Genomic DNA, 13,205 nt, shown 5'->3' on the forward strand with positions numbered 1-13,205 from the left:
AATTTACACCTCTTTAACCTGTTATTATCCCTCTCTCCACGCACCCTGTTTGTACCTGTAATGACTTGATTATCTTTAAAGACTCTCATTCCAACCATTCTTCACATCAAATCTGTAATTATCTTGCAATTGTGCCTATGCCTATATATGTTGTGTTTGTGAATGTACCTCCACTCACCTGATGAAGGAGCAGTGCTCCGAAAGCTCGTGATTCCAAATAAACCTGTTGTGATAAGAGGATAGCTATTAACTCCAGTATCATATCAATAACTTGGTTGAGTGGGCAGAGAAGTGGCAAATGGGATTCAATCCAGAAAAGTGTGAAGTAAAGCATTTGGGAAGAAAAAACAAAGCAAGGGAATACTCAATAAATGGGAAAATATTGAGAGGGTTAGCGGAAATGAGAAAACATGGAATGCATGTCCACAGATCCTTGAAGGTGGCAGGATAGGTGGACAAGATGGTCAAGAAAGCTTATGCTTTCTTTTATTGGGCAAGGTATTGAATACAAAAGTAGCAATGTAATGATGGAACTATATAAAGCGTTGGTTAGGCCATAGCTGGAATTTTGTGCACAGTTCTTGTCAGCACATTGCAGAAAGGACATATTTTCTCTGGAGATAGTGCAGAGGGGCTTTACAAGAAAGTTGCCAGGGCTTCAAAATTGTAGCTTTGAGAATAGTTTGGATAGGTTAGGGTTGTTTTTATTAGAATAGTTGGAGGAGAATAAAGGGTGATCTGTTTGAGGTGTACAAAATTATGAGGGGCCTACATAGAGTAGACAGGAAAGATCTGTTTCCGTTAGCCAAGGAGTCAATTACCAGGGGCATAGATTTAAGGTGATTGGTAGAAGCATCAGCGGGGACAGGGTGAAAAAGTTTTCTACCCAGATGACGGTGGGTGAATAGCCTCTTTCTGCACTGCAATGACACTATGGTTCTATGTTAACCTCTCTCTCTTTGAGGCTCCAGGTCACACTTCAGGATTTCTGTTTCTTTTTCCAGTTCAAGCTTTTTCATTTCTTTTTTTTTCTCTGTATGCTTCTTTTTCTTTTTCTCTTTCCATCTTTGGGGCCAGTCACCACAATTACATTAGTTTTAAGATAGCTATGGAGAATGATAGGTCTGGCCCAAAAGTTAAAATTCTAAATTGGGGCAAGGCCAATTTTGATAGTATTAGATAGGAACTTTCAACAGTTGATTCGGGGGGTCTATTGGCAGGCAAAGGGACGTCTGGTAAGTGGGAAGCTTTCAGAAGTGTGTTAACCAGGGTTCAGGGTAAGCACATTCTTTTAGAGGGAAGGGCAATGCTAGTAGAAGTAGGGAACCCAGGATGACTCAGGATACTGAGGCCGTGGTCAAGAAGAAGAAGGAGGCATATGACAAGCATAGACAGCTGGGATCAAGTGGATCCCTTGAAGAGTATAAAGGGTGTCAGAGTAGAGTTCAGAGAGAAACCAGGAGGGCAAAAAGGGGACATGAGATTGCTTTGGAAGATAAGGCAAAGGAGAATCCAAAGAGCTTCTACAAATACATAAAGGACAAAAGAGTAACTAGAGAGAGAATAGGGCCTCTTAAGGATCAACAAGGTCATCTATGCGTGGAGCGACAAGAGATGGGTGAGATCCAAAATGAATATTTCTCATCAGTATTTACTATTGAGAAAGGCGTGGATGTTATGCGTGGGGAAATAAATAGTGATGTCTTGAGGAGTGTACATATTACAGAGAAGGAGGTGCTGAAAGTCTTAAAGCGCATCAAGGTAGATGAAGTGTATCCCAGGATATTGTGGGAGGCTAGGGAGGAAATTGCAGGTCCCCTAGCAGAAATATTTGAATCATCGACAACCACAAGTGAGATGCCTGAAGATTGGAGGGTGGCAAATGCTGTGTCTTTGTTTAAGAAGGGCTGCAGGCAAAAGCCTGGGAACTGTAGACCAGTGAGCCTAACGTCTATAATGGGTAATTTGTCAGAAGGTATTCTGAGAGACAGGATCTACAGGCATTTAGAGAGACAAGGACTGATTAGGGACAGTCAGCATAGCTTTGTGAGTGGAAAATCATGTCTCATGAATTTGATTGAGTTTTTTAAAGGGGTAACCAAGAAGGTGGATGAGGGCAATGCAGTCAATGTTGCCTACATGGACTTAGCAAGGCCTTTGACAAGGTACCGCATGATAGGTTCTAGCATAAGTTTAAATCTCACGGGATCCAGTGTGAGGTAGCCAATTGAATACAAAACTGGCTTGACGACAGAAGATAGAGGGTGGTTGCAGAGGGTTGTTTTTCAAACTTAAGACCTGTGCCCAGCGGTGCCTCTAGGATTGCAACGGGATCCTGGGTCAATTGGGCCAGTGGGTTGATGAATGGCAGATAGAGTTGATTTTAGATAAATGTGAGGTGATGCATTTTGGTAGATCAAATTGGGGCAGAACCTGCTCAGTTAATGATAGGGTGTCAGGGAGAGTTAAATAACAAAGTGATCCAGGGGTACATGTTCATAGCTCCTTGAACGTGTAGTCACAGAGTGGTGAAGAAGGCATTCAGCATGCTTGTCTTCATTGGTCAGAACATTGAATACAGGAGTTGGGACGTCTTGCTAAAATTGTAGAAGACATTGGTAAGGCCACACTTGGAATACTGTGTACAGTTCTGGTCACCCTATTACAGAAAGGATATTATTAAACTAGAAAGTGCAGAAAAGATATACCAGGATGCTACTGGGACTTGATGGTTTGAGTTATAAGGAGAGGCTGGATAGACTGAGACTTTTTTCCTGGAGCATAGGAGGCTTACGGGTGATCATATAGAGGTTTATAAAATAATGAGGGTCATAGATCAGCTAGAAACTCAACATCTTTTCCCAAAGGTAGGTGAGTCTAAAACTAGGTTTAAGGTGAGAGGGAAGAGAGACAAAAGCGTCCAGTGGGGCAATTTTTTCACAGAGGATGGTGAGTGTCTGGAACGAGCTGCCAGATGTAGTAGTAAAGGCAGGTACAATTTTGTCTTTTAAAAAGCATTTAGACAATTACATGGGTAAGATTGATATTGAGGGAAATGGGCCAAACATGGCCAATTGCGACTCGCTTAATGTTAAAAACTGGGTGGCAGTGACAAGTTGGGCCGAAGGGCCTGTTTCCATGTTGTAAACCTCTATGATTCTATGACTTTATCTAAAGAAGCTTCATCTGCAACTAAAATTGCACCAAGTCAAATGTAATCATATCTGGATTAACTTCTTCAAATAACAAATGCTGTGCTATTACTTCAGTTGTGTCAGCTTTCATAGCCCCTGCTCTTGATCCTAACTTCAACTTCTCTGCTAATGCTATTAACATAGCCAAGATTATTCTTTGTAAATCGTTCAGGGATAGAACTTGCCTTTCCAGAAAAGTCTTAGCAACTGACAAAGTCATTCTACTGTTGAATGAATATAACAAAATTCACTGTGAAATCCTGTTCACATAATTCCACCATGTCAGCGCTTACTCATCTTCCTCTATAGATTCAACAATCTCACTTAGACTTATGGATTTCGTGATCCTGCCAAAGATTTATGTGTTAGGATCTGGCTTGATAGACCATGTTCATTGAAATAAAATGTGTGGAAGATCCAAAGGTAAAGAAATACGTGGCAAAGCTCCAAGATTACATTACAGCACCAAAATAATCTTTATTACATAAACATGAACAAAACAAACAGAGGCAATAATCACTGAATAAGTACACCGAGCAAATAATAGTTTTAAACAACATGAGCTGGTACATTAAATTCAATCCAATAGACTTAGCCCAGCTTAACCTTTTAACTCAGCTTTTCACTCTGATAGGCTTTTAAATATACTGATAATATGGGAGGTCGATACTGTTTCTCCAGGTCTGGCTAAACAGGTCACAGCTCAGGTCTGTCGTATATATTTTTTTTATTCATTCGTGGAACATGGGTGACGCTGGCTGGCCAGCATTTATTGCCTGTCCCTAGTTACCCTTAGAGAGCAGTTGAGAGTCAACAAGATTGCTGTGGCTCTGGAGTCACACGTAGGCCAGACCGGGTAAGGAAGGCAAATTTCATTCCCTAAAGGGCATTAGTGAACCAGATGGGTTTTTCCAACAGTTGGCAATGGTTTCATGGTCATCAGTAGATTCTTAATTCCAGATTTTTAAAATTGAATTCTAATTCCACCATCTGCCATGGCAAGATTCGAATCCTGGTCCCCAGAACATTAGCTGAGTTTCGGGATTAAGAGTCCAGCGATAATACCACTGGGCCATCGCCTCCCCTTGTTCTGACTAATGTGAGCTCCTGGTCCACGTATAGATATTGCTGACAGTCACATGCCCTGACCCACCAGTTGCACGGAGACACTCCTTTGGCATCTATTCCATAGCTGGATTTCTCCTCTTTTTATAGAGCCACGTGACCCCATCCAATTCTCTAGAACTCCCTAATTGGGGTTGGCTGGATTTTCTGAGCTTTAGGGAACTCAGCAGTTGCAGCAGGACAAGGACAGTCACAAGGAGCACTCCTTGTGAGCCTGAAGTACTTTTACCCAGGTTCACCCCTCAGCACTCATTAGGAAACCCGCAAGACAAAACTTGCCCCATCCTTGGACCTGAGCTTCCCTGTAATAGGATTCTCACACCACAAGATTGGATCTCCCTATCCCTCCGCACAATTGGACTTCCGCTCCTGGATCTTTGATCAAACGCTGGTCCACCCAGATCAGGTGTACATTCCACAGGCTACAGATTGGACCCTCACTCCCAGGGTTTAATCCCCGTCCACAAGGCTGGGGGTCAGAGCCCCCATTCCATGACCTCAAGATCAGGATTCAGACACACATGGTATGCTGCTATCTCGTCAATATTTCCTGGCCAATTGGAACCAAGCTCTATCAATCAAAGTGACTTCAGTACGGGAAAGTTGGCTGTGACACAAATCACACACTCTGGAGTTAAGACTCCATTGCCTATTATAGGGTTCCCTATGCACCTAGGCAGGTCCCAAGAGTAAAGTTCCACCTGACCCCATCATCATGTCAACTGAATAATATTTTAAAACTTTTCAGTAAAGAAAACCTCTGGTAGCTCTACATTTTAAGGATGCTACCAACCAGCTACACATCCTGGTTTGTTGAAACGTGTGACATTAATAAATAAAATAAAATACTGTCAATAAACTTCATACAAATTATGAATGTCATGGTTCATTTGGCCTGACATTGGAACGAACATCCTTGTTGAGATTGATTGTTAATTGTCATGTTGCAATGGAAATAAACAAGCCTCTCCTGAAGTGCCATTGCTGAGTGCTGGCTTTTACACTCAGACCTGAATAGAGCTGGAGACTTCTCCATGTCTAATGATGTGCTGCTACTTTTCCACCACAAACTCATCTGGTGAGATTCCAGCACTGTCCATGGTATTTTCAGCATCCGCAAATACCATACAAATTAGTTAACTTTGACCTGAACTAGGATGTTCCAGCAGGTTCACAATTAAAGGCCATTGCCTCTATTTCGTCTCACTTATACTGCTGGATACAGAGAACATTCATCCCTATTGTGGTATTTTACTGATAAGATATTCATGTGTGTAATTTCTTTTGAACTGTTTATGCAGAATGGTTCAAGTTCTCATGAAGGGGATATCATAAAGTCAGTTGGAAGCCAATTGGATTGTACCTACCGCTATTTACACTAAATCGTATTGATCTGTTTTTCACAGTTGAGTCAAGTCCACGGCGGCCTGTGCTGGGCAGTGATGTTATTCTCAGTTGTACTATCTCCAAACTCTCAGATACAATCAGTCTTCAGTGGAAACAGAGAGGCTCATCTCAGCTGAACAGGAGCAAAACTGATCAGATCCGATACAGTAACACAGTCTATCTGATAGTCAAACATGCTGCAGCAGAGGATCAGGATTTGTATGAGTGTGAAGTGAAGGGAAATGGATTCATTGCACGCACAGTGAAAGCAAGATTTTCTCTGAATTTGAGTAAGTACAGTTTCCTCAAAATGGATTTCAGAATTAGTCACATAATACTTACATATAAAGTAGGGTCATACATGTCAATTATCAGCACTTCATGGTGACGGGGGTGATTCTCCCAAAAGTGCTGAATTAGTGGGAAAACTGTTCTAAATCTTGACTGTTCTGTCAGTTCAGCTTCTCACCTGAATCTCCGTACTCTGTGCACTGAAGATGTCATGAATCTCATTAAAAACCCAGGGGGAGCGGGGCCTATTCGCACCAGAGTTTGACAGTTCTGGAGCTCTGCGCATGCTGGCCAGCCCGGGAGCCCCCACAGTGCTGCCCCTCCAGCCCCCCCCCCCCCCCCCCCCCCATGGCCTGATCATGGCCCCCACAACAATTCCTGGGTCCTGGGGCAGCCCTGACCCCCCCACCCCTGAGCACCCCGATTCACAGCCCCCCCCCCTCAGCAGTGGCGATCCCCCCCACTCCCCCTCACCCCGGCAGACACCCCCTGCTGCCCCCCCCTCCCCCCCACTGGCAGACCATCCCCCCCAGCCCCAATCACTGCCCTCCCTCCATCCCAGACCGATCCTGTCTGCAGAATGGCAGCGGGACCCCCACCCCCACCAATTGCCCCTAGGCCCACCCACAGTAGCCCCCGTCCCCTTGGCACTGCCCGATGCCTAGTGGGCAGTGCCAAGGTGCCCCCATGCTCATGGGCACTTTGCCCTTTGGGCAGTGCCAGGGGCACAGGCTGGCGCTGCCAGGGTGCCCATACCCAGGGGGCCCTGATTGTCCCCCCTTCATTCCGGCAGGGTCTCCTGCCAGTTCCCCGAGCGTGGGGAGCTAGTCTGAACCCTGCCGGAATGAAGTACCCCTGGTGGGGTGGGAGATTCAATCTCCTAGGTCCCGATACTGAGCTAATAAACATATTTCAAATACACGCAAAAAAGATTTAAATGACTTACCTGCCTCCCCGCCAGTTTCCAGTACGGTCTGACCGGCGAATGTTCGCCGGCTCTGGGAGATCCACATGCGTTCCTGGTGCATGTGCAAATCCTGGAGATGCGCGTCTCCCACCACGACCCGACAGAAAAGTTGCGGGTCACAATGGGAGAATCACGTGCAAATCAACATTGAATAGAAAATCTCGCCTTGACACCACTTCTAACTGAGCTGTGCTGCTGTCTGAAGTGATTCCAGCTGCTGCACACTCTAGTTTTCCTGTAAACATTCAGCTGGGAGCAGGACTAATGACAGGGAATCAATGACCATGACCGAGAGAGAGAAGGATGGAAATGATGGGAATGTGGGGGAGAGATGATGGACAGAGAGACATGACAGAGGCTGGGAGTGGGGCTTTGCGAGAGAAAGAAAGGAAAAACAGAGAGGGACATTGAACAGAAAATCAGAGTTCGTATTTGTGTGAAGTGTAGAATAAATCCAGGTAACTGAATGGGGAGCCAGTGACCAGCTGGTTTGTTTTGCTAACTGCTTCTGAAGAGGAGTTTAAATCTATGAGGATATTGCTTAAATTGGAATTAATAGGGACCCAGCGATTAAGAATTATAAAAGCAAAATGGTGCAGATGCTGGAATCAAAATCCAAATCAGAAAATGCTGGAAAATCTCAGCAGGTCTGACAGCATCTGTGGAGAGAGAATAGAGCTAGCATTATGAATCAGGATGACCCTTCATTAATGAACATAAGCTCAAGCCCTTCCTCCTTCCTCTGGATGCCAATGGACCCCTGGGTCACTGCATGGGATGACGGAGCAGTTGGACTCCAAAAACCCTGGCCCTGCCAGTCCTGGAGGCCCAAATGCATTCGCCCCACGGTGTGAAAGCCCTCAATGATGGCCCACTGTGACTCGGCCATGGCCCGCTGTGACTCAGCCGTGGCCCGCTGTGACTCAGCTGTGGCCCGCTGTGACTCAGCCGTGGCCCGCTGTGACTTGACCATGGCCCGCTGTGACTCGACCATGGCCCGCTGTGACTCGACCATGCCTTGGACCCTGCAATCCATGGCCACCATTTCCTGTCTAGGCATTCCACTGCGGGTGCTGCCCTTGCAGTGTTGACCTGGATACCATACTCTGCCAGCACCATCTCCTGCACCTGAAGGCTGTGGGATTGCTCCCAACAGCAATGCAGTTGCTGCAGTGTTGCTGACACCCCATCATGCATTCCCTGGTTCTGCTGCCGCATCTCCAACAGCTGAGGGAGAACTAATCACAGCAGTCCAGCCTCTGGCAGGCCTCCACATGCCAGAGGACTCAGACGTTCCTGCCTCCATCTGAGGGGAGAGGGGGAACTCTGTAGGGGTGGTGATTGGGAAGAGAAGAGAGGGGGAACTCTGCAGGGGTGGTGATCGGGAGGGGAGAGAGGGGGAATTCTGCAGGGATGGTGATCAGGAGTGGGGGGAGAGGGGGAACGGTGCACGAGTGGTGATCAGGGAGGGGGAGAGGGGGAACTCTGTAGGGGTGGTGATCAGGGTAAGGGGTGAGAGGAGGGAACTTGCAGACTTGTGTGGCAGGGGAGGTGCAATGTATGAGGTGGCAGGTGCCGATTGAGGGGACTATGTGCGTGGCAGGTGTTCAGTAGGAGATCTCCCTGGGAGATGGAAGATTGTGGCGCATGCGTGATGGCACCCTTCAAACTCAGCAGTCGGCTTCCTGGTGAGATTAGGCTTTGCTCCCTATCCCTACTGGCGAGAATCACATTTTGGCTCTTTTTTTCAACTAGATGTCATAAAATTGGATTTTTTTACTTGCAGAAAAAGCTAGTCTGAAACTCTCCTGTTTCCTCACTTGTTCAGCACTCACAATATTTTTGGTAAAATCGCTCCATAATATTGAGGTACAAATAATGCGCTGATATCTTTCAGGGCAAAAAAAGAATCATATAAAACTCAAAAATATCAAAACATTTTGAAAAAATGTTGTTTTTTACATATTGAATTCATCAAAGTATAAGATATGTAAATAGCTCCTTGTTCTGAAAAAGAAAATCAGATGAAATAAAGTTATTAGGATCAAAATACACAATCCTAACATCTAACTATGATAATTCATTATTTTTTACTTTTCTCTGCACCTTCACAACCATGAAATTCTAACACATTGTTCTCTCTCTCTCTATTACAGATTTATATGGTGTTAGTTACACTCGATATCGATCAGGCACAGATCACAGTGAACTTGTCCTGAGTTGTATTGATCGTTATTATTCTTATTATTCTTTCTCCTCTGCTGAATGGAGATGGAAATCACATCATCATCATCAAAATCAGGAGAAAGTAATAGCATCAGCATCAAATTCTCAGCCCAACAATGTGGACAGGACTGACTTTGGCAATCATCTGATCCCCAAAGTAGTAACTTTTAGTGGCAAAATCCTCAATGTGAGGATTGTCCCTGTGCAGTTTGAAGATGCTGGAGTTTACACATGTTCTCTGGGAACATATAAACTGGCAACCATTAAACTAATCACAGTTAAAGGTAGGGGACAGAATGTTGCTGTTGTTTTCAATGATCAAGTCATTGTTTAAAATCTAAATGATTTTCTTGTTTCCACAGTCACAGCTGAACTATCTGATGCAGTGAGTGAGGGAGACACCGTTACCCTGACCTGCTCTGTCTCTGATGTCACTGAATCAATGAGACTTGTTTGGGTCAGCAGCGATGGGGAAATTGGTGTCGAGAAGACATTGAATGGACGGAATGGGGAAGATAAATCATTGAGACTGATTATTCAGAAAGCTGAGAGAGGCAGCAGCAACTGGATATGTGTTTTGTTTCATCAAAACCTGCCCCGGGTTTCAGTCCTGTACTATCTGGAACCCAGCGGTAAGTGAGTCAGGATTTGCTCTTTACACTTTGGACTTGAAGAGAAAACTCTTGTCATCATCTGAAGTAAGCCCGCCTTCATATCCTGTGAGTGAGGCTCTAAATGGTAGTGTTTCAGAAAATTTACACTGCAACAATGCATTACCACCTCTGATCAAGCATGGAAATTTCCTGAGCCATAAATCTCAATGAGGTTATTGCTAACTGACTGAGACAGAGCAAGGATTTATTTTTGATATTTTTGAAATAGAGCCATTTTCAATGATTTCCTGACCACAAATAAATCCGAATTTGGAGGTAGAATGCTGAGAATGATCACACCAGAAATCACTCCCCATTGCAAACCTAGCAATTTAAACTCTCCATTCTTCAGACTCAGAGGATCTCTTCTTCTTTCTGTATCTCTGTTGATCTTGGAAACAAAGAATCCACAGGATCCCTAATGTGCAAAAGGAGGCCAATCGGCTCATTGAATCTGCACCAACTCTCGGAAAGAGCATCTTACCCAATCCCACACATCCGCCCTATCCCCGTAAACCACTACTTTTATCATGGCTAATCCATCTAACCTACACATCTTTCGACACTAAAGGCCAATTTAGCATGGCCAAACCACCGAACCTGCACATCTTTGGTCTGAACCTCACCATTCTCATTCTAACTTAGTGAATAAAACTCACTCTAGAACTTGAGCACAAATATCAAGACTGACACTTGATGCAGTTCTGAGAAATGCTGCACTGTCTGAGGTGTTGTTTTTTGGATGAGATATTAAACCGTGGTCCCATCTGTCCTTTCGGCTGCATGCAATAGATCCTGAGGCACTATTGTATAGAAAGACAATGGAGTTATCAACAATTTCATGGTCAATATTATCCCTCAATCCACATCACAAAAACAGAATATCTGCTCATGTATATATTGCTGTCTTTGGGAGCTTGCTATGCTCAAATTTCCTGCTGCATTCCCTGCATCAGAGTTCAAAAGGACTTAGCTGGCTGAAAGCACTTTGAGTTGCTAAGTGGTTTGAAAGTCACTATATTAATGCAAGTCTTTTATTTCCAAAAGTAGGAAACTCAAGACAACAAATCCAATTTTGCTCATTATAAAATATGTGTTATAAAATTACAGGTGTTTGGTAATACAGAACGTGAATATTGCTGAAAAGTGACATGCTTTTTGTCTTACACTCATCAGGACAGTTCTCGGAATATCAACTGTAAAGGGGACAGCAATTTATATGAGAAGAGAGTTCTGATTAATTAGCAAGTGGACCCTGAAGGTGGAGGCATTGCCATGGAGAATGCACCAGTAGTCAGTTAATTGTCATACTCTGTTTAAATTCAAACCATGATGTGGAAATGCCGGCGTTAGACTGGGGTAAACACAGTAAGAAGTCTAACAATACCAGGTTAAAGTCCAACAGGTTTATTTGGTAGCAAACGCCACTAGCTTTTGGAGCGCTGCTCCTTCGTCAGGTGAGTGGGAGTTCTGTTCACAACAGGGCTCCGAAAGCCAGTGGTGTTTGCTACCAAATAAACCCGCCGGACTTTAACCTGGTGTTGTTAGACTCCTTACTAAATTCAAGCCAGGCAAACTGATCCTGGTTGGTCACAGCATTGCCATGGGGAATGAACCAGGGAATGGCTGTCCCTCAGCTTTTGTAACATGTTATTCTGTCTGCAAAAGCTGCTGGTGTGGCTTTTCCCTCTGTTTTGCCTGTTTTTGCTCACTTTCTAGTGATTCCAGTCAATGGAGTCATGTGCATCTTCAGAACCACATTGAATTCGAGCCCAATTACATTCTCCAGGCTTGGTCTGCCTCACACACTGGACCATTTTCTCCAAAAGAAAATTATCTTCAGTCTTCAGAAAGTTAGAGAGTTTTTCTTCCCAGACACCCACAACCATGCAATCATGGATTAGCTTTCTCCGATGCTCTACATTTACAACAAGTAGCGAGGTGATTGAGATGATTTAAATTGCTGAATCAGTTGCTGAATCTGCTGTTTAAAACGTGCTTGTTCAAATACTAAATTTTCTTTTGGCCAAAATAAGTGTCAAAGGCCGCAAGCTTAGGACATCATTCTGCCTGACTTTTGGTGAGGTGGTAAGATCAGGCAGAAGCTGAAAAATTAGGTTCACACCCAGTTTTTTGCCACTCCCGATCTTATTGGCCCTCTTCTGCTGGTGAATTTGGCTTTGCACCAGAAAGGGCGCAAAGCCAATTTAGATATTAATGACATGCTTTTGTCATATACAAATCTTGGACATTATTACTTACCTGTACCACCTCACTGACCGAGGTTCTCCCTGACGAGAATCCCCACAAACGGGGACAAGACGTGGCCTCAAGGGGGATCGGAGGCCATTGAAGTTCCCAGGGATTCGGGGGGCATGTCTGGGCAGTGCCCATGGGGCAGTGCCAGCCTGGCAGTGCTCATCTGGCATTATCCACCAGGCATCCTGTCACCGCCTACCGGGCAACATTACTGCGCTGGGGCAGTGTCAAGGTGGGGAAGCCAGTGTGAGGATGGAGCCAGAATAGGGTGGAGCCAGAGGGCAGAGGCATGACAGGGTGGGGGAGACAAGCAGGGAGCTCTGCAGAGGTGGGAGAGAGGGAAATCTGCTGCTGGGAGGGAAGGGGAACTCTGGCCGGGGGTGCGATCAGAGGAGGGGGAAAGGAGGTAACTGTGCCGGGGGGGTGATCGGCAAGTTGGGGGGAGCGGCAGCTCTGCTAGTGTGGGCGGTGATCAGGGAGGGGGGGAACTGTGCAGGGATGGGGGGAGGGGGGGAGGGGGGGGTGGGGGGAGGGGTCGATCAATGATCAGGGATGGAGGGAACTACTCTGCCAGGGGGTCAATCCATGATTGGGGGGTGGAGGGAGAGAACTCTGCATGAAGGGCAATCCACCATTGGGGGAGGGATAGAACTCTGCATGGGGTGGGGCGATCTGCATTCGAGAAGGGAGGGAACTCTGCGGGGGGGTGATTGCCGCGTTGGGGGGGTCCCAATGTCTATGTAGTGTTCCGATGTTCTTGGCAGGAGGTGGGGAGGAAAGAGATGCGTGATCCCCAGTGCACTGGTAGATTGGGACGACTGCACAATGGCGCCCTTAGACCTCAGCAGCTGGCTTCACCAGTGAGCTTAGTCTCCATGCGCTTGGTGAGAATTGCATTCCAGCAGTTTTTTTTGCCATAAGACTTCATTTTCAAATTCACCCAAAAAAACGAGTCTGAAAATTTGCGTTTTCTCGCTCGTTCGACACTTAGAATTTTTTCTGTAAAATTCCACCCATTGGCTTTAAGAATGGACTCAAAAGTCAAATACTGGACTCCTGCAACCTCTACCTTAGGAAAACATTGTCTCCCACTGAACCTACCAC

General features: G+C 45.3%; 1 protein-coding gene across 1 annotated transcript in view; it reads left to right on the plus strand.

The window, feature by feature from the left end:
- The window catches only part of LOC144505023 (uncharacterized), a 296,824-nt gene that overhangs the window by 45,177 nt on the left and 238,442 nt on the right, over nucleotides 1-13,205 (plus strand). The window contains exons 4-6 of the mRNA XM_078230677.1: nucleotides 5,726-5,995; nucleotides 9,120-9,473; nucleotides 9,552-9,821. Of these exons, the coding sequence (XP_078086803.1) occupies nucleotides 5,726-5,995; nucleotides 9,120-9,473; nucleotides 9,552-9,821 (894 nt within the window). The remainder of the gene's footprint in view (nucleotides 1-5,725; nucleotides 5,996-9,119; nucleotides 9,474-9,551; nucleotides 9,822-13,205) is intronic.

This window comes from Mustelus asterias, chromosome 16 (assembly GCF_964213995.1).
Source record: "Mustelus asterias chromosome 16, sMusAst1.hap1.1, whole genome shotgun sequence".
NCBI lineage: Eukaryota > Metazoa > Chordata > Chondrichthyes > Carcharhiniformes > Triakidae > Mustelus > Mustelus asterias.